Below are 22,400 nucleotides of genomic sequence, written 5' to 3'. Positions count from 1 at the left end.
GTGCCCTCTATCGATCGTCTGATAGCATGCAACTCACTCGAACGCCTACACAGCGCGTGAATGATTTATAAAAAAATCGCCCATAAACATTAATGGGTTATAAAATTGTGCTGCTTCGCGAACCGATTTGCGTTCCTTGCGCCCAGAGCGTGATTGAAAGTATATTTTATATGACGCCTCCTTCACTCCAAACGGGGCCAAATTCCGTTGGCCACACGCCACCCGCCGACTAATTTATCAACAATCATTCCTGCGTTTTTGGAGGGTGCGACCCAGTATACACGCTGCGAATGGCGACAAAAAAATGTATATAAAGTGAACAAATCAAAATGTTGACCGCGTGCGACACAACACGATCGCGCGCCGGTTCGATGAGGGTAATAAAAATATAATTTTGCAGACGTAACATAAAAAGCTAAGTTATGATTCACTCACTCCGCTGGGGCGCTTGCTGCACGTACGAGGTTCGAGCGCATATGCGTGTGACTCACATGATAAATCCGTATCAAAAGGGGCAATAAAGTGAAATGTTTAGTATGGCGGTTCCCATCGAGACAGCGGCTGGGTTGATCGAGCAGTTGGTGTGGTCGCGATTCGCGCGCGCCAACAATTACTGTGCGACAAAAGTACAAATTGATTACCCCCTTTTTTTCCACCTTCGCAGAGTGCGCTGGTCGATCTTTGACCTGCCCGATGTGGCTCGAAGTGCAGCCTACGCGTGGTGTCGCAATGTTTAATTTGTTGATTGCCGCCGAGTGATGCAATGTCACCATTCAGGGCGCTTGTGTGGAACCGTTGGACCGCCATTGGCTTTTTGTCCTTTACACGAGGCTTGCTGTACGCCGGAGTGGACACATACGGTGTGCAGCGTAGAATCGCTCGATCAATCTAATCTGCGTCGCGGGATCAACCCTCCCAAAAGCCTCGAGATGTCTGCGTGCGCTTGTGGACGCCGGGTGTCAATTGGATCTATCCTCGAGTTTCCGACCAGGACCACCCCCTGCACTGGCGTTCGCGTTAGCCATCTCGGACGTTCTAAAGTTTGCGGAGGCTGTGCCCGCACCATAAATGGACACAAATGACACACACGCTGTTTTTGGCGTGCATTTGGCCAGTTCGCAGTAGACATAACCTCAATTCTGGTGTGACATTTCGTTGCGTCCCCTGCTGCACTGAAGCGGAACTGGGGAGTCCATACCGAAGTCACCCCAAAGCGTTCTAGGAAAGGTTATGTCGCTCCGGGAAGGCTTTCCATGGCGAGTCTGCACCGCAAAAGTTCACGCTCGGACGGAAAAAGCATAAAATGGTTCGACATTTCGAGCGCTGGTCGAGATCGAGTGCTCGAATTTAAATCTAGAGCAGCTGCGCGGGACCTAAACCTGCACGAGTGAACTTCTGAGCGCGCAAAATGCGAGATCTCCACATGGCAAACGGTTTCGGACAGGTCGATTTCAAACGACTGCTTCCAGCTGCGGTCGCAAATCAACGACTCACGCCAGACACAGCGGCAGTCCCGCTCGGGATAGGCGGTAACCTTCTTCTGCCCACGCGAGCGCAGTGCCACAAAAACGGTAACCTTATGCCGTAGCACACACACACACACAAGAAGAAAAAAAGGGTCGCGCCAAACGCCACCCCTAGCTGGTGGTGCGGTGGGTGGGATGACCAGCCCTCCTCGGTGTGTTGGGCTCGAGAAAGTGTCACTTACGTAACGCCCGGTACAACGATAGCGCCCGGATCAAGACGTAAGTCGGTGCGCATGGTTTAAGGGCGCCTTCTGTGCGAGATTCGCGCTCCGGTTCCCAATCGGGCGGCTCTCGGCTCATTATGTATTGGCTTCCCCTTGTGTGTGTGTGTGTGCTACACGGTGGGTGAGAACAGTCCCGGGAAAAAGGGGTGGTAACGGCGACGTAACGCTAGGGACCCAGAAAGCCCAGAAAGCCCAAAAGCCGAGGGCTGCGACACGCGATTAGGAGGCGCGGTTGTCATTTGACTCGTGGGGTTTCGCGATCGTTCGTCCCCGTGGTTGAAAATGGGAGGAAAAAGGTCCACTACGACGGGGGTTGGGTCGTAATTTGTGCTGAATTATTACCACCACCGAGAGCGCTGGCGAGGCGCCAGTTCGGGAACTATATTTTGACAAAAATGGTATATTATGGTATCGCATCTTGTTTTTTTTTTCGCTCTCTCTCTCCCTTTGGCTCGTTCCATTTCCTACCGCCATTTGGGGGAGACGGTCATGAAATTCAAGCTTTATCGCACTGTGTCCGACTTAAGGGTCTCATCGTTCGCGCATATATTCAAACGATACGGTCGCCGGCTAAGCGGCTAGCATTTATTGCTTCATGAAATTGGAAAACTTTCCGGGGTATACCCGTTTTAGGCCCGACGGTGGCCAGCGAGTGCATAAAATATTACGATATTACCGTCGCGCGGTGCCTGTGGTTACTCAATTTTCCCTCGGTTCGGATATTTATCGAGGCGGTGTGATAAAGTAAGCAAACTGAAAACTGGAACGGGGGTTGCTTTTGCTCGCACGAAAATCTGATCAAAACCTTGTAAATGATATCGATCCACGGACAGGAGATTAACAGATTGTTAGAGCGCGTGTGCGCGGAGCTTGATAATGATCGAACGGTGATCGTGCTAGGCCATCGTTAACTGACCGTCGCGAAGGATTGGCCTATTATCGGCGGGAAGTGTTGAAATGTCTCTGGGTTATTTCCAGTGGATTAACTTTTTTTTGAGGATGTTTAATTTGTTTTGTTTTTTTTTTTGCCCAGCTCTCGTCAACCGCCTGTTGTCGAGCTGATAATTGTTTGTTGGTTTTGCTTGAGTGCTTGTTTATTTTTATGCGTCCTAATTGAGTCGTACGAGTTGTAGTTTCGACCAGTTGACTAGCGGAAGCGAGAGGCCGAGAAAAATTGGCTCGCTGAAGCTCGTGCTCTTGTACCTAGTGAAAGAGTTTCGGAAGCAGGTGTAATATTTGAATGCTGCTGATGTAAATGCTTTCCAGCGAGGACGAAAAAAAGCGTGATATAACCATGTACGCATATTTTGCATTTTGAAATTCGCCAAATAAGCTGCCACTCTATTTATGTTTTCTCTAGCAACATCAAACTGGATACGTAAAAAAAATCATAAACCAACTCCGGAGCTGCTTGGAAAGGGAAAGAGCGCAAAAACTATATATTTAAACAACCAAAAATAAAAGAACACACAAAAGCAGGCACCATGCTGTGTTACCGTTTTCGCTTCCCATTCATGAGTGCGTCTTACCGTGACAGTGCAATCGGTTGAAAGTGAATTGAAATTGAATCCACTTTCATCATTTCGGCGTATTAAATGCAGCTAAACAATCATCAATTGGAGTGCCAGCGCCTCAAACCGCGAACGCTGCTCGGCATACGATCGAACTCGAGCAGAATCGATTGGCATCGACCTTTCTTCTTTGATGGTTGCGATAGTGAAGAAAAAAAAACGATCCTCAGCGGAAGCAACGTCGAGTGCTGCAAGGGCAGCTAGCTGCGGGAAAGAGAATGGCGTTAGTTCGGTCGTTGGTGAAAATCAACCCCTAACCGGCACAGGAAAACGCCGAGTACTCGAGTTTAGCGATAGTATACGGTTCACTTAACATGCGATAGAAGCATTTAGAGCCTAGAGGAGGCGTTGCGAGAGAAACGATCGTGAGGAATAGCGGCCAAGCGAAGATGCCTCAACATTTACTGCCGAGACCGAGCAGACCGGAAGAGGGTACACGGAGCGAGGTGCATAAAATTGGAGTTTACTTTCGTTGAATTAATTAAATTATGATCGATTAGTATCGCTTGTTGTTTTTCGATTAGCAAACGCTTTGGTGCGCTCTTCTCCCGTGGCTTTTTGCCATTGTTCGCTTGCGTATTGTTCACCGCAAGGGGTAGAGAGCGAACCGATTTTCTCATGAATCGGAAAACAAATCGATTTATGCCATTTTTTCTTTCTTTCTTTCAAATCGGTTGATAATAGATGAAGCGTAGCGGCGAGCAGGAAAGCTGGATGCGCACTAATTAGGTTTTTGGTTGATATGATCACAGCGGAAAGCGATTGCAGATCGATCGTCTGTGGAAGCGAGCTCACGCGGTTTCCATTCATTGCCTTTTTTTTCTTTCCGCCGATTTATTGCCATATCCGGCGTGAAACAAAAGCCACGCGAAAATTTTGCCCCACCACACCGGTGACCGGGTGGCTCCCGGGTTTCGCGGGATGGCATTTACTTTTTCTCGATGATCAATTAAATGCTTAATGTTTTCCGATCCGGATTGTGTCCGGATGGGCTCGGGGGTAGACATCGAGAGTGTCATCCCCCCTTTGGGCAACCGCATTGTAGATCGAGTGTCCACTATTTCGACCCACTCTAATTTCCAAGCTCCCAGCGAGCGAGATTCCGAAAGCAGTGGCACGCTCGAATCATGGCATGGTTTATTATTTTTTTTCTCGGTTAAAACGCTCACGACGACCTTTTGACGTTGGGGCTGAAAATTGATAGCAATTTTGATTGAAAAATCAATCGTAGACATTTTTGGCATTTTTTTCTATGTGAGGAGGGCCCCGACGGTCGATAGTATATGTTGCTAACGGTTGCATCATCATCCGTCGGTCATTTGAGCGTTGATTGATTTTGCGGCTGCAATTGGCCGCAAAGGTGCTGGCAAAGGTTACCCTTCCGAGGTATTGTGTAATTAGAGTGTCTATCGAATTATGTACGGGCTGCGTGCGAAAAAATTAGTGTGTCAAAGTGGCAGCGAAATGATCCACCTATTTATAGCGGAATCTGCAAACCTGCTGTCCTTTGTGTCAATATAATTTTCTCAATTTTTGGCTAAACATGTCGACCATCAGCCAATTTATTTAACATACTCCCGTGGAATCACTCTGCCCGTATGTGATGTGAAGTTTCGAGTGTAAAATTTGCCCAATAAATAGACACTTTTTACGCGAGGTCAGCACATTACGCCCGGGAAAACCAGCGACCGCAAGGGGAAAGCGCACTTGGAATTGATTTAGCTAATTTTATTTGCTTGTCCTCGTCCGTCGGCTCGGTGTTGTACATCAACACCGGACCGCGCAGGTTATTAAGTGGCCCATTATGTAGTGGTACATAAACTGTGGTTAATCATTCCATTACCGACCAAATCGCGCACGTCGTTACGCGCGAGTAATCTCTCGCATGTATGTGCCACTGCCACACGCTGGGGCGGGGAAAATGTGTAGCAATACGTGCCGAAGGGCATGGTTGATGGGAGCGAGAAGATTAGGTCGATGCTGCGATCCTTTCGGTGTTTTAGAGTACACGTTTTCGGTGCCGCGCTTCACAAAGTCCGCGGTCATAACGGTATTGAACGTGAGACGGCTCGCTGGAAATGCGGTTGCTTTTTCCCATCTTACCTTACCTTCTATAAAGAAAAGAAAGGAAAAAAAAACTGAAACAGCTTTTGCAAACACTCACACACGGAGAAAATCGGGAACCCGATGTTGCCATCACCAAAGGAAAGTCCGCGAGGTTCGTCGCCTGGTGCGATTGAAATCTTTCGTTTGCTCTCGCTCCCTATTCGATAACGGTACTACCCTCACGGCCACGATGGAGGGAAGGTGTCGTGCGACCTTGAACGATCTAATAAAACAGGTCTAACGCGACTGGCCACAAAAGCATCGGGGAAAATTCTGCACACATTGAATCCAGCCCATCCCTTGAAAACGCTCCTTCAAGCGCTTGAGGTAAGAAAAGAAAGCCAAACGCGCGAGCTCGTCGCTCAACGTGGAGAAATAAAACAAAAACTCATCTGATCGATACACACGTGAAGCCCAAAGGAGCTTTAGGCAAGGGCCCGATGGTGGAACCAGCTTTCCCAAGATTGATGGAAGCCGCCATGCCGATCGCGAGAAAACGGGATCAGCCGTGCAAGCGAGCAGCCTCAGCAGCATCATCTTCATCATCTCAAGCTCACGGTTTGTCCGATGCGACCCCGACGTGGATGGGATGTTTGGCAGGGCCGATTAAAATCCGCTGCTCTTCGTCGCGTGATGTACGGTTCTCGCGTGGTCAGGTGGGAAAAGGCGATTTCAATTTATTATCGCTTAATTGTATCGCGTGCGCTGCCACCGGCGCGAGGTCCCACATCCCGAACGGCAACTGTTTGCGTGGCTAACGGCTGCGTTTAAACTCGCGCGCGCGAGCGATTAAACCCAACGTGCCGATCCCAGGCGTGTGTGTTGGAGGTGAAGAAGGCTCTGAAGATGCCACCGAACGTCGGGATCGCGCTACCGAAGACGCTCGTTTGCGCGTTAGAATCCACGGCCGGGAAGCAGGCCCATCAACGCGCCGTGTTCAACCCACTTCGCACATCCAGCTGCGTGAGAGATGCCGCACGTGTGTGCGTGCGCTACAGTTAGCTTTGATAATGATCCATCCCTTTCCTGTTTCGTTTTACCCCGGGTAAAGCGTTACGGTGGCAGGGCGCAATCAAGAGCAAGCGCTATGGCAACGCGACACGCCGGTACCGGAACGATCCCGTGGAAACACCATCACAGCATTCCCGCGGCATGATTTATAGGTTGCATCAGTCTGCGCTTCTTTGGCATGCTGGCATGCTTTAGCGAAATCGGCGATCGTGTCCTGTAGGTGTCTCAGCTACCATTCCGGTCGATTCTATCGATTGCCTCGCACAACCATATCCATCAGCATCATCAGCGGTGTGCGGTTGCCGATGATGCCCTTGATTCCGCCACTAACCTTCACCTTTTTCCCGAGACCGGTTCTGGAAACCTGGCAGGCTGAGCCTCTCCAACGGGAACTGCAACGCCCCACCGTGTGTTTCCGTTTGACTTATTTTTATTGAATTGTAAATGATAGAAATTCTTGCCTTTTATTGATTAATTGAACCACCGACACGCCGGGGCCGGGAGAAATGAGGCAATGGCCGGTCGGTTGGGGCACTCTTGTGGATCGCATTTCTCGCGATGGGAAGCGAAATCCCGTGCGTTGAACGCGGGACGCCACGCAATGTGCTGTCCCCGGTACTCTCGGGGTGGGTTTTACGCAAAAGCAGCCTCACAATTCGCATGTGCACGCTTCGTACTGGTAGGAATGGGGCTGGTGTGGAGTTTTTCCTCCGGTCTGGGTGGAAGCTGTGATGGTGGCTAACGGTTGGTTGGGCTAACTTGATGGCAATATTTCATCACAGGCATCACTCAGAATGTCGCCCAGATGGGTAGTGGCTCGGTTGGTGTGGAGGCTTTGGGCAGGTGAACCTGAAAGGTAGGTTTCGTTTGAGCAGCCTTCGAAGGATAAGTTACGTTCGTCAGCACGTTAAAAAGCCCGGTTGTCATGAACCAGCGCAAAGAGGAATTATGGAATCGAAGATGGGAAGAGGGATGTGTTAATGCAATTGTGCATCCATAGGAATTCTGTATCAGAAGGGTGATAAACATTCGTATGGTTGTATATGTTCGCAATAGGGGTTTTAAGTCTATAACTTTAAGCGATATGTTTGCACAAGATGTTCAAACTTAGCAAAGCTCAGTTTCGGCAAGTAAATAGTGAGTTTACCACTCACAACATAAACCATGCATAAATCAGGCAAAATTAAAAGGATGCGGCCTTTTGCATTTTTGGAATTCAAACATCGATCTTGGTACCTATTGTAAAAAAAGATCCGAAATTTTCAGCGATTGTTCACAATACGATATGAGTTATCAGCAACTTAAGGCTTTAGCGGCTAAAAGAAATGCACAATATTAAGTTGTAACTTTAAATCACCTGTTGAATTGCATTGTTCATCTTTCATGTTTGAATGAAAGGATAAGAGTAGAAAAAATAATATTTCTGATTATAGCATAGCTTTTTTTTATAAATAATAACATCACTCAACCTCTCTTTCAGTCTTCAAAAGACATATGCTGCTGCTATCACACACAAGCGTTTCAACGTGCGTTCAAAACCGCAGAAAAGCAAGCCGCGTGAAAAAACAATTCCCGGAAAAATGGAATGTGCATTTAAGCCTACTTGACTCGCGCCCACCGAAGGAACGCGAAATTGTGTTCACTTACTAATGAGCGTTAATCCTAATCCCCGGTCAACAGGAAGGAAAACCCGGTCTATCGGCCCTTTGCCTTGCTGGGGACATTTTCCGAGCCACACTGCCGGCATATATCGTACGGCTTCGTGCGGGATCGTGGACTAATGCGTTTTAGCCGAAACTCAACACCGGGCCGTACACATCTACACCTAGACTCCTTGGTCCTTTTGGTGGTTGAAGGTTTTGCGAGGATTCATTTTGTTGCCGCTGTGGGAGAGAGTATGGCAACATTTCATCCGTGCGGTAACCTGCTTTCCCTAATTAAATTGTGCATCCAAAAAGACCCGGCTGCAACGTGCCCCGAAATCGTTGCCTGGAAACATAAAAAAAACGCTTTTCATATTATGCTTGATTTCATTGTGCTCTCTTTCTTAACTGGCCATTTTCTCGGCTGCGCAGCGATGACCTGCTCGAGTGGGCCAGAGAAAATGAGCTATCGAAGAGCGGGGAGGAAAAACACTGACAGAACGAGTGAAAACTAATTTGTTACCGTATTCTTTCGGTCGCTTTTTCGCCCCATTCAGTACGGTGGCGGGGAGCATTGATTTTACTAGGTCATAAATCATTAATGCAGAGGCACAAATTATTGGCTCCCGAGAACCAGCAACCGCTCGCGATTTGTTGGCGTGCCACGCGAAGGGGTGCTGTGAAATGAATTGTTTTACCACGCTGGCGGTTTTCATGAAAAATTACGCGAGAATCCGCGTCTACCATTGCATCGAGGCGAAGCTTCCCCATAAAAAGGCCACGTCGAGGATGATTTCTCGCGGCTTCTGCCCATTTCGGACGATGAACAAATCAAATTCTGCTCCCCCGTTTCAGCGTGCCATCCGTGCAACCTACTATTACCATTAACTGTATATCTCTTCTGGAGCAGTTTTGGTGCAAGCGGCGGTCTCTGCTCCAGTTTGCGAGCTTTCGCAGCCACATGACGACGATGGCGGTGGTTTGCGATTGTCCGAAAATTTGGTCACCCCACGGACGACGGAAAAGCCATAAATGGTACCTACGATTCAGAACGATTCTTCGGCGTCGAATGATGAGTCTCGAGCTCGCTCCGGTGTTTTGTGATTTTCCAGCTCGAACCACGGGAATCCCGCTTGAGGTGGGCTGAGTTCGTCACCGTCATCGTCGCCGGACAGACCGTTACTTTGTCGGCACACGTCGCCCTCTCGGCAACGCGAATGCGCTAACAGTAAAAACAATTTTCCAAAATAAGAATTCCTCCGCACCGATTGCGATCGATAAAGGCGAACGCTGAAGGGTCGCCCCAGAAGATAGCCTGAGCCTCGAGAATGATGGGCCGTTTCTTGGCAATAGGGCAACGGGTTGCCGAGCATGATCGGTATCTAGGCGCGACATACTTTATGCTCACGCGTCCGCGCATCCGTTTCGGGATTCGCAGCGGCGTGGTGTGGCGTTTATGTGCACAGCTGGTTGTGAGGCAAACAAAACTGTCTCCAATCATCTGCACCGCTAGGAACGCGCGAGGGTTCTGTTTTTTTTTCTTACTCTCGAGTATTTTGATGGGAGTGCGACGTATTTTGAAAAGTTTATAGCAATTTTATCGTCACTCGAAGCAGCGGGCTTCTTTAATAACCGGTTCGGAAGAGGGAATTTCTTATTTCCCTCACCGTTGTTCGATGGAGTGAGGAAAATTAATTAAATCAGTAAGGAAAAGAATGCACAAAGGCACGCTGCTGGTTGTTATTAAAAGCATAGAATTAAATCAAAGTTTGGTATATCGATCGTTTTAGTTTTTTCAATCAACCTAACCCCAAAACCCAAACACAACATATTTTCTAATGACACGTGCTCAGAGCAGGTATCGAATAGAGTTTGTTATGCCTTCAAATCAGTAAAGCTGTTTGAACGCTACCAAATTTAAAAGAAGCCGATCTGAATGCCGTTAAAATGTTAAACTTTCCTCAAATCCAACACCGCTCAAACGCGCCCTGCTTTGGGGTTTCTCTTTCAAAGCATCCATCCCTCGAGCCCAGGCGCTTTGCTTATGATGTCATCAAAGAAAGGTCCGCATATTAATCGACCCTCGCTGACAACTCACTCCTTAATGGCGGCCGCATTAGTCCCCGGGTGCACTGTTTTCTCCCGCCCGCGATCGATTGATTGCACAAAAGCACGAAACGCAAGGACGCCGAAACGGCGGTCTCACGCAAGGGCTGCACTTTTAAGTTCCTTTTCAAGAGGTAAGCTTGAAGCCAGCACTTTTGAGGCTTCCCCGGTGGCTCCACCAAAACGGTTCGGGACACGGGACAAAGCTTGTTCGATCATGCGAACGTTCCGGAACGCGCACACCAATACCGGAAGTCTTGTTTGCGTGTCCGTCTGGGCTATGCAACCGGCTGTGAAGCCATCGGAACTGCGCTGAATGCAAGCCCGCGTGCGCTTTGGCGTGGCAATTTGTTAGCCTAAAATATGGGCTCCCGGGAACGCCTTGAAGTGGCTCGTATATATTGGCCCCAGCTTGAGGCACACAAACCCACACACATACAATGTAGCCACGGCATGGAGCACGGGATAGCCCCGGCACCGGATATGGACTTATTGCAGGGGGTTCGCTCGCACCGATAGCCTGTCCCGGTAAGATCCGTTCGCTAACGAGAAGCCCGGGATAGAATTATGAACCACTTGTTTGCGCGTCTGACGGAAGTGTTTTTCTCCGGTTCGGTCGTGTTAAATGCGGCTTTCGAGCGGCGAGTGTTTAAATTGTTTTCTCGCAGTCGCTTGCTTCCGAGTCGCACCGGAGCCACGGAATGCACCGACGGACACCTCTCGTACGCTATCGGAAATTCAATCTGCACCGAAATTACGAGACCTGTCAGCGGAACCTGAAAAATGTTACAACCGATGGAAACGCTTCAATTAATTTTTCCCGTTCGGAATGTCGAACGTATCGAGCGCGCGCGCGCGTGTGTGTTGTTTTCCACGCTGTGTCCGACCAATTGGTCTGTTGCGTTGAAATTTACAGTTCCCGAACCCTGTACGCCGGCTGGGGGAGCGTTTAATTTACTGTTTACCGAAAACTGTGACAGCTTATTACTTTGAACGTTTTGTGAATCGTTCTCGCTCTGCACGATGGAATGCGGTGAGATTGCAGCGCGCATTCATTTGTTGTCAAATAAACTATCTCCACACCTGGGTCACCTTGTGTTGGTGGTTGGTTTCCTGGCCGCTTTTTTTTTCTCGCTCCATTCCATAACCCAGCCTGCAAGAGAGACCCCCCAGGGAAAGGTTACATGTTGTCGTCATGGTTGTGCGGGATTGCGTAGCAAATAGTAAACGACGTGTATGTGTGTGCGAGTTTTGGGGCGGGGGTGGTTATTTTTCTTCACTGCTCGTTCCCAAGGTCACACACACCCTGTGACACCTTCCTCGATTCGAAATGCATTTTATCGATCGGGTTTCTGCGTTTCAGCTGGGACCTTTCAGATCCCCTTCAGCTGGAGCAATCGTCGTATCAGCAAGTCAAAGAGTCGAAAGGGTTAATCTTGTTGTGCTTGTGGCGCGTAGTTCCGATCCAGTTCGTGGCCGTCGCAGTCACCAGGTCGAGCTGGTGGTGAAGCGTAACGCACGATCGCGTTCGGCACCTTGGAAGAAATATCATATCGAACAAGCAACCAACGCACAGAAAAAAAAACAACCATCTACAGACCGTTCCAAGGAGCTTCGTATGGAAATAAAGCCCCCGACGGTCGGTCGACGTGAAGCCACGCAGGCGCAGTGAGAGTTGCATAATTTAATTTGTCTCGGAGAGTGTACGTGTGCGTTGTTACCTATTTTGCTTAATTTTATTGTGTTGTCACTGCGCTGGGGTATATGTGTGAGGCTGAGGGCCGTACACACTGAGCAAACAAAAAAAATAAAACCTCAACTGCTTTGTGAGCCTTTCCCGCACGAGAATTCCATCAGAAATTTCAATTCCGTCGGTTCCGGACGCAAGCAATATTCCATTCGAGCGGCCGAGGGTTGGCTTTGATTTCAGGCGTCTCGCTGCCGAGGATATATGCGAGTCGTGCGTGTCTTGTTAAGGTGTAACGCATCGTTTGCTATTGGATGGAAATTGACGATGTTAACCTTTCATCGGATTAAACCTGATCCGGTGGGGGCGACCGTTTGACATGGTCGAAGGTTGCACGGGAAAGCTGGTGGCGTGGTGGATTTGTGACGCCACACGAGCCGCGAGATTAAGATTAGAGTCTTTAACGTTTTGTTTAATAAAAGTATCTTGAAACCACTCAAAAAGTGTGCCTCTCTTAGTCTGCCAGGACGGCACAGTTCCTTCGATGTCGGTACAAATCGGAAAACGCATCAAACAGATGGCCAACCGATTGACTATTCCACGCATGTGCTCTGGCAAACACATGGACTTACAACCGGCAGTGGTTCATGTTCCAAGCCTTGTCCCGGGTTTACGACAAACCACCATTGCACACCCAGTACGCCTGCTCCCGGCTTGTCACGTGGCTAATTGAAGTTCATCGATTTTATAAACATTCCACCCGCACACGGTTGCGTTGTATCGGTCGGTTGCACCGAGTTGATTGGACGTATTTTTAGCTTCGATTTAGCTGGAAATGTTGACCACAAGCCCAGTGCCTGTTTGAAACGCGGACAGAACTCCTGCCCAAGTGCAGGCGCTTACCGGTATACCGATTTTCGCTTTCAGCCTTCGCGTAGTGTGAACTGGAGCGTCGAGCTAAGGGCTGACTGGGTCAGCATTCCAATCGGTTGAGTAACGTCCACACCACGTGACACCGAGGTGGAAAGAAAGGGTTTAGTTGTGGCTTCCCCGTAGGGTGTACCGACCGAAAGGAAACCCGGTTCTAATTGGAGCAAGTTAAAAGCCTTCCGCACAATCGATCACCGAATTTGTCAGGTTCCTCTAACGCTATCTGCTGGGGTGCGTTTTCAAAAGGGAGCGAGAATTGATGAGTTTTACGATTTCTACCGGTGATTTTTATGTCGCCCGCATGCATCACCTGGCCGGCTGACCGAAAAGGGCTCGCGCGCGTGACGGTGGTTTTAATAATGATTAAACTCACACAATCCACCCTCCCCAGTCACAGCTCATTAGCTGGCGGCGGAAAACAGAAGCATCCGTTTGAAAAAAAAAAAAGAAAACCGTTCGTCTGTCCGTTACATGATCGCTCAACATGTTTAATCTGTCAATCAGGCAGGCACGATTAGGCCCACACCGTCGTTGGAGACCCACCCGTCACATAAAAAGAAGCGCACATTCGCGTTTTGTCGGCTACTGTGTGTCGTTTGTAGCTCGCCCTTTCTATCATTTTCCGTGCAGCAACATCTGCATCGCTGAGGCGCACGATGCGAGGATGGCCACGGCGACAATCCTCGACGTCGTTGTCGTGGACGACGCATGTTGGTTGTCTTGACCACCTTCGGGGTTGACGCTTTCCACGGTGGACGAACGCGCGGAAATGCAACCCCGTGAAGGAAGGCATCAATTTGTCAATTCGACTCGTCCGATTCTCGAGGCTCCTCGATGGTGGGAAGGTGCGCATTTCACCTGACCGGTGCAGCGGTGTCGTTTGCAACCATCGCAAGGGGCAGCATTTCGTCGATTATTGATGGATCCGACGTGCGTGTGGGGGGCACAAACACCGTGGGGCAAACAAATTTTGTCCTACTCTCGTCGTCTCTGGCAGGGTTGGTTGTAGAAGCGCAGGAAAACGCGCCAGTGTGGGACGGTTTTATCATGTCGCGTCTTCAACGACGACGTTGGACACCCAACCGCCGGTACGGATGGCCGTAGCTCGCGGTTGGAAAGCATTAACCATGATCGATGCATCAACTATCGATTGGCCGTGAACCGGTTCGCCTTCTCGAGAAGCAGCAGCAGCAGCAGCTGCAACCGCTCTCGGTGATGGGCCGTGTCTTGGGCCGATTGGGTTGTCTCTCATCGGGGGCCAACATTTGCTTCGTTTTGCTAGATTGAACCATTCCTGGATGGGGTTGGTGTCGTGTTCGAACCGCACCGGGGCGAACCTTTTCGTGCTAATCGAAACGTATCGGTTGAGATTACGGGGCGGACAAGTACTTTCTCATTTCGCCGGTGGGCTCGTGTTGAGCGAAAAATTGACGAACCGGGCTCGGTGTCAACCGGGAAAGTGTGCGGTATTTATTATTCGAATTTCACGGCGATCGTTCGACTTTTCACCGACATGGAGTATTAGTTATGTACATTTTAAAATGGTGCTCATTGCTCAACAAATGTTGCTCTCATATACTCGTCTTGAGTTGACATTTGGTTCGATTTTAGGACAGTACCCAAATCAAAACCCTCGTCAAAGGTTTTCACGAGCTGGCCACGCATCTGCGAGTCGGTTAAATGATGGATCGATGGAAAAAACTTGTTATTGAAAAATGGCTCCCTTTGCTTGCAACAAATTGCCTGCGTGGCGTTTAATTGGTCCGATTTATGCATGCGTTCTTATGCGTCACAATGTTTTTTCTTGTCGTTTTCAGTCTTAATTATGATTGAAAGCTGGCACTCAACTATGTTGGCCTGAGAATGAAACTTGTTGAAGATTGCTAATGATTTTAGTCATGCTGAATATCAAACACAAATGTTTAATTGAAAGCATATTGGTACGATTAGTTTTGCTTTATTGAAGAATGATCATTACAATTAAATTAGATTTCAAAATAAAAAAACATGCAATACTTTTAGGTTCAACTCATAAAACTCACACGATCTCATGTAATCGAAATCAGCAATATTTTTTTGCAGTTTTGTACGCGATAAGAGCAGCAATTTTTTTTCTCCATTTTGTCTTCTTGCAAATTTCATCTACATCCTTTTGAGCAATTTATGCGTGCCCGCCATGGTTGTGAAGTTGTTTCCCATGACAGCGAGTTGAATATCCATACTGTCCTTAATCCACCACCGAGGGATTTTGAGTGGGCGAATGGTACAAGACACGGGCGAAGGATCTTGCACATATTTCAAGTGACAGGCCGGACACATGCGCCCGCAGTGGAATGACCGGACACACGAAAGGAGCTGATCTCGATCGGCTTAAAACGCTCGAAGTCGAAGCGCTTCGTTTCGCTTATATGGGCACCGTGTGCCGTATTGGTGACTATTTGACATTTAATCCGCGGAATTTTTAACAAAACACCGGTATGCACGAAAATTCGGATCGGTAAAACTTCACCAAACCATAAGGCAATGTCGTCGATGCTTGTAAACATTAATTTGTTACTGCCCCGCTCACAAAACTGCATCCTGCTTTACTTTTGTTCTAATTTACACGGCGTAACAGTCTTATACAGCACACGAAGCACTCTGGAATGGGAAGAAGAGAGAAAGGCTGTCGCTGGCATGATAACGTTTCGTTTCGGTTCTCGGCAAAGCGATTCCCTTTGCTGCGGATGATAATTTATTGTCCGCCCGTGGTGTGTTTCTCGTGTAGTTTTGATTTTTTACACCGAAACCGCCCACACGGCGCGACCGACGGACATGCGCGGTCACGGTAACACGGAAGCCAAAACCCCCAAACCGTCCTCATTTCATTACCGATCGTACCCCGTCGCATCGCAGCAAGCGATCTGTGGGCTTCTTTTGCCTTCACCGGAAGATGTTCGGTTAATGGCTACATTCCTGCGCGCGACCCACCGACAAACCCACCGCGCAACATGTTGATTACCATCGCACGTAAGCCCGGTAGCACCGAACGGTGAAGGTGCAGAAAATTCTGACATCCGCCCGGAGTGAGTTTTGTTCTTTTGCCGTTCGTTTCGTCGTTCGGTTCTCCCACTCGATGCGAAGCAAAAGCTGCACGAGATGTAAATCATGCAAGGCGCATCATCGGAGCCGTCTGGGGGCCGGCGCGAGTGCATATAAAGAACGCATAGATAGTTGCAATTAAAATTGCAAATAGGTAACAAGATCCTCGGTTTTCCGTTGGGTTGATCCGGAAAGCCTTCAGAGCCATCTCGAGCGTGGTTGGGGTTTTTGAAATCGATCCTCTCTTACTGGTTTTTTTCTGGCGAATCCCCCCCCCGGACTGGAGGCACATTCCAAGACCTCGCGATCGCGTCCCCGTGCGTCCCAAGAAGCGCTCAGGACCGGGAAGCGAAAGCACACCGAGAGCGCGACCGAGATAAAGGGAGAGATTAATTAACTTCCTGATAGAGCAAACAGCGTCCCTGCACGCGATCGCGCGCGCGCGCGCCCGAGATCGTGCGCGAAAAGGATACTTCCTTTGGCGTCCGCCGGTAGGAGGTTAAAGGCTTGCTCGATTTGAATATCGTGCTAAGTAGACGGGAAAGCGTGGAGATGAGAAGCAAAGGCAAAAGCAGAAAGGGCCATGCCGCCCCACACGAAAATGCTTGAGTGTCTTTCTGCGCTCCGGAGTAGCATCACGCGCAGAGGGCCCTTTTTTGTAAGGCGTTTGGGTCTTTCCACGCTACGACGTGCGCACGAACCCCCCAACCGGAAGAAGCGAAACAAGCGTAAAACGGGCACGGTGAGATGGGTCTCCGCCTCCGCAGATCACTGGCATCGGGTTCGAGTTTCATGGGCCGCGTGAGCCTTGGCCGTTCGTGGTCCTGTCGTCGCTCTGTCGCGCTCTGACGTTCTTCCCTGGCGGTGATTCGCAACCAGGAGAGAAGCTGGGCGAAAAAAAAAAAACAGTCCAAGTCCTTCGATTAGCTCGTATCTCGTGTCCGCGCGAAAATCGTGCGGTAGAAGGCACGAGAGCGCTCTCAAGCGCTTGTGTTATGCGTGCCTTCTGGGTGCGGTTGGGCGATAAATTTATGAACCCCCGATCAACCCACCAACGGGCGTACTTATTTGTGGATCGGCTCGAGTGCGAGGTGTTAAAACAATATATGCTTTTATTTTTGGTTTCGTGCTGAATATCGTTCAGGCCGGCGAAACGGGATGCTGGACTTGATGAAAAAACGACCAACCAGCATGTTTTAAATGGTTTTTTTTTGTAGATAAACCGTTGATAAGATTGGCGCATTATTTTGGCAAGCGTAAACGAAGTGCGGAGATCGCTCGATAAGAGCCAGACTATCGATGAACGTTTCATGTTCGTTCGATAAGGGAAACCGAGGTATAGTCTTCAGGTACCGGATGTGGCCTGTGCTTTAGCTCGCACAATTGCCATCGCATTTTTCTTGAACTACTCGATAGTTGGCCCAGTTGGTCGGGAATGGGAATAGATTACCAGACAAACTGGGCGCCGTTCATTATGATAAAGCGCAGCCCGGAGTTTCTTTTCGCGGACGATTTTCTCGCTCACTTCCAAACGCCACACTACCCTGTCGATGACAATTTCGGTCCACCCAGCGCTTGTAGCACAGCGCGAGTGAAACGAAGTCCGGTGTTGGTACAAAATCGTACAAATTATACAAAATAATAACTGTGGGAATCGGGCACCCGAGATCCCGGTGTGGGGCGAGTGAAAATCTCTCGGCACGAAAATGTGCAACGACTGCAGTAGCGCCGATGTTGCAGTGGACCTCTCTCGCGAAACGGAGCTGGCATGTCCGTAATTGCGAGTCGTGCCCCGATAGAGTGGTAATGAGATAATTTGTTTGCCGTTTTGCACAAATTTCGCACCGCGTCGACATTGCCGACTTTCACGGGCGACCGGAACGAGGAAAGTGCAGCCAGGGTAGTTGCAGCGATTTGCCATTTTTTTTTCTTTTCTCTTAAAGTCGTCCTCTCTCCCGGTCCGGAAGAGCAGAGATGAGTCAATTCTGTCAACTCCGTGCGCGAAACGCGCGCTCCTTCGTGGATTTTTCCTACCCGGTTAATTTGTTTTTCCAGCATGCCCCCCCCATCAGGGTCTCTGGACTTTACGAAAGTGAGCGCACGGATCTGGAACGGTTGGGTTGGCTTTCCCTCCTTCGGGGTGGGATCGTGGATCGTTTGTTCGTGAGAAAATTAGCACCGTTCCGTTTGGGGCTGGGAAATGTGGCTGCTGCTCGAGTCGAGTGGCGGGAAATTTATCGATCGACCACGACGCAGTTCGTGGGGTGAAGGTTCATAAATCGTTGGGTTTGCAAATAATGACGGGAATAAAATTAGTATGGAAGGTCTCCCACTGGCGGGCGATAAAAATTTATCAAATTTAAACGCGATTGCCGGGTAAACTTGTGTTGTACTTGTGTAATCTTTTGCTTTTAAAGGCCGTTTCTTTTTCCCGCATTTGAAGCATTTGCGAAAGGTTTTTAAAGTGTAATGAAAAATTTGAACATTTCTATCGTACCTTCGTTGAGTTTTCTTACGCCTAAGTGAACAATGAAGGTGTGATTTTCATTGCTTAGACAAATTAAAGTTACTGTTCTCTATTTACATCTTTGTTCTTCTCAATTTCGTTCCCCCAGGAGGATGTACGGTACAACGGTGCCACAGGAGGCGCCCTTGGCAACACCGGTGCTAATGGCGCTACCGGCAACGGCAACAATTTGCATCCCGCCCTGATGCAGCTCCAACACAACGGTGGTGGCAAACTGGTGGGAAGCAGTAACGGCATACACGGAACTGGTGGTGGCAGTCCAACGTCCGCTACGTTGAACGGAAACGGACCGACTGGCACCGGCAATCAGACACCGATCCCGGCGACGATCGTTCCCGGTGGCAACGGTGGCAACAGCATTCTTACGCAGGCTGGTCTCGAGGAGTACAGTCGATCGTACTACGAGCAGACGACGATGTATCACCACCAGAAGCAGTCATCCTACGCTCAGTCCGAGGGCTATCATAGCTACGTGTCGAGTTCTGACTCCAGCTCGACGCCGTTCCTTGATCGGTAAGTCAAAACCCTAGAAAAATGTGTCGTTTTCTGAAGCGAAGAGCGGTGCAATTCTATGCATCAGCTGGGTGAGGCATGTGCATTCTAGCTGGAAACGCATAAACATGATAACTCCCCAGCTCAAAAAAAGGCGACTCACAGCTCACCGCGTCGACGGTGTAGGTCAGTAGAATAGCCATTAATTTAACGCTTGATCGAACGAGCCGTGGCTGTGTCATCGCCTGTTACAGTACGATCGGGGCTAATAGCATAGCAGGTGCCAAAGGTTGTGCCGTCGATGTTGGACTCGGTCAGGGCTGCTTGCAACCGGTGCCACGAAATGGAACCGATGTGTGACTCTGAATGGTGAGGAATCGACGAAAAAAGAGAAAAGAATAAAAAGAAACCCAACGAAGGAACCTCGAATGCATCGCGTTGTCATCGAGCGTTAATTTCCGGAAGACACGACAAAACACTTAAAAGCGGAAGACTTTTGGAAGTGGCTTTTATGGTGGCCGTTTTTCGATATTATTCCTCGGGAATGGCTCACGCGTTGGTGGGGCAGAGTGGTACGGTCGGTCGCTGCAGGAGGAAATCCTTTTTTGTTGGTACCATTCCCCGGCCGAAGTGCCTTTGGGTGCCTTGGGAATGGTGCTGGGAATGAGCGAGATTCACTAAGCTGTTTGTAAATGCAAATTCGCCCCTAGTCGGCGAAACGCTTCAAAAGGGCGCTAATGCGGACATGTTGAAACTTTCTTTTCAATGTCACTTATTCGAGCAAACATGACAGAATGTCTACATCAGTCCAGGATAAGCGCAAGTCAATAATAACGATTGTTAAAGATAGACATGCTGAATCGTAACATATCACATTTAAAGTGAACCCTACGTTATAAGACGGCAAATTTTATATTTTAACTTGTCATTATTCTTCAATGCTATTGTTACGCACATCAGCTCTTTTTGCTATTTTTTGATTGATGATTTTCTAAATAATATTCTGTCCAAATATCATAAAAGAAAACTTCCTGTCGTAGGAAAAAAAAGATCGTGTAAAAAATCTCATTAATTTTTTTTTTCTTCCGGTAATAGTGATCAATCAAAAGCTGCATCTTACGGAACGAGTAATCCATTAACTTTTTAATCTGTTGCATATACTCGCATGAATCGCGTATATGGTGATGTTTTTGATGCACTTTGAACATAACTTTTAGTGCCTTTGTGCTTAGGCTGCGGAAGGTACATACATTATCACCGTTTCGTTTTAAGACAGCTTCATAGCTTCGTCCGCCCGCGCTTGAACATTAGTGCGTATGGATACTTGAGATTGATTGTTTTTTATTTCATTATAATTATTATGGTTGCATCGGCCGTGGCTTCAAGCCGCTCAGCTCTGCTAGCCCGCTTGGATTTATGCTACTAACACAACTGATTACTTCCTACTATGAGGGAAATTGAAAGAAACAAATGTTCATGGCGGAACATACACGCAGACCTCGAGGAGCATGAATCCGCTCGCCCAAATGTCCAGATCAGGAGTTTTTGTTGGCCACCGGTAATGGACTTAGCCGCGATGCGAGCGAGCCAACTTTTGCTCCACATAAACCGAGGATGCATATAATTATTACACAAACAATTCGGTGCGAGGAATGAATGAGTCGAAGCCCGAAAAAAAAATAAATATGCTCACATTTGAACGCGCAGCGCAGCTGAATCTACAAATGGGATTCGGCTAATGAAGTAAGAAACAAGCCCGCTGGGGGCGGTACTGGGCGGGAAAAAATGAAAATGGATGGAAATGGGGTACAAAGCCGCGACCCCCGTGCTGCTTTCCGGCGATATGTAGGTGGGGTGCAATTTCGTTTGGGTTGATGCTCATATCATCTTTTTTCTTTTCGCTCTTTTCCATTGCTTTGGGAGGAGTTTCCGTGGTTCCAACTATCCATCGAGATCGGTCGGACCGCAGCGAATGTTTCCTCACCGTAGCCATCTTGATATGCCACAACAGCGGTGCGAGCAAACCACGACGGGAAGATGTTGCTTTTGACTTTGGATTCGCGAAATGGAGCAATCACATTCATGGTTTCAGTTAATGCCGCTCGAATCAACTGGCATAACTACTGACGGACCAAACGGGCATGAAATATGGAGCACGGTTCGCGATGAGAAAAAAAATACCGAAACCTATACAAACTGGGCGCCCCGGAAGATTCGGGATGGGGTTTTTTTTTCTATACATCGCTGAACCAACCGATGATGTAAATTTATGCAAAAAAAAATGAAGATTCTTCCGGACGATATGCATAAATTTGCGCCCGCGAATACGTGCATTGTAATTAAGACGTGCCAAAAAACCGATAAGCGATTGGGAAAACTCGATAACGAAACCCCCAGGCCTGAACGGCTGCTGCTGCACGCGCAACCAGCTTACGTTATCCTTATCAGGAAAAATCTTCAGCGTTACGAACGTGCCCTATCCGTTCGCTCGCGATCGACGGCATCGGCGTGATCCGAATGTGGGGGAATTGAAATTAGTTTGGGCCGGCCGTGGTGAAGCTGCCGCGGAATCCTTCACTCACTGATTGATTCCGGCATCAGACCGTTAAGGCGTGAAAATGACCAGAATGGTAACGAAGAGCGGGAGACGGGTGGCCCTGCCGAACCGGGTCGTGTGTGTGTGTGTGTGTGTGTGTGAAAAGAGGTGTGTGGGAAAAAAACACCCGGTGTATCGCTTTCGGGGCCGAGTTGTTTTCGCTTGTTTATTTCTGTTTTTTTTTTCATTCCGATTTTTTTTTCGGCCATCTATTTTCGATGGGTGCCTTCCTGTGGCCCATATGAAAACCGTCGCTAATGATCACTCAAACGATGGGGTCCATTTTGGTGGAACCACGCAGGGTGGAAGAAGTTTAGCGATGGAAATATTACACAAATAACCACCCGCGAGGACGGTCGGGCCGGCCTCATTCGAGCGGCAAACGATGAGCGAATGAATCGAATCTAATATTATATTTCCACCACTGGTCCGTGCTTCACACCACTTCGCTTCCGTTCGCCCATTTTCCTGCCCGATCGATCTGCAATCGATGGTTTGATCGATTTTCCGCGCCAAGAAACGAATCTTCGTTTTGATGTCGGTTTGGGGGGCAAACAGCGCGCGATCAATAAGCGGACACTGAAGCTAGTTCGGGTTACGCATGGCGTTCGCATTTTACGGATGATATAATGACCACCAGCGGTTGCAGATGGTGTTGGGGGGGAGGGAGGGCCAGTTTCCGATAGGCTTCGGTTTGTCGGGGAATTAGACTCGTCGCTTCAATCGTTGATCAGTTAAAAGAAGTGCCCTCGGCTCGACGGTCGAACCTGCGTGTGTCAAAAACTAAATGGTTTCGGTCGAGCGAGGCATATGGAGCAAAATTACAATATTACACGCAGCGTTTGATGCAAGCTCGCGATCGGTGCTTCCATTTCGCTGTTGGTTCAACCTTTTCCTCCC

General features: G+C 48.7%; 2 protein-coding genes across 2 annotated transcripts in view; both read left to right on the top strand.

The window, feature by feature from the left end:
* LOC128723990 (dachshund homolog 1-like) overlaps window positions 1–14,484 on the top strand; it is a 53,752-nt gene extending 39,268 nt beyond the window's left edge. The window contains exon 2 of the mRNA XM_053817754.1: window positions 14,416–14,484. Coding sequence (XP_053673729.1) covers window positions 14,416–14,484 — 69 coding nt within the window. The remainder of the gene's footprint in view (window positions 1–14,415) is intronic.
* A 3,930-nt stretch (window positions 14,485–18,414) lies between these two features.
* The window catches only part of LOC128723988 (uncharacterized), a 119,175-nt gene continuing 115,189 nt past the window's right edge, over window positions 18,415–22,400 (top strand). Inside the window, exons 1-2 of the mRNA XM_053817753.1 lie at window positions 18,415–18,420; window positions 18,501–18,925. Coding sequence (XP_053673728.1) covers window positions 18,415–18,420; window positions 18,501–18,925 — 431 coding nt within the window. The remainder of the gene's footprint in view (window positions 18,421–18,500; window positions 18,926–22,400) is intronic.

This window comes from Anopheles nili, chromosome 3 (assembly GCF_943737925.1).
Source record: "Anopheles nili chromosome 3, idAnoNiliSN_F5_01, whole genome shotgun sequence".
Classification (NCBI taxonomy): domain Eukaryota; kingdom Metazoa; phylum Arthropoda; class Insecta; order Diptera; family Culicidae; genus Anopheles; species Anopheles nili.
This window is presented reverse-complemented; position numbering and strand designations above follow the sequence as displayed.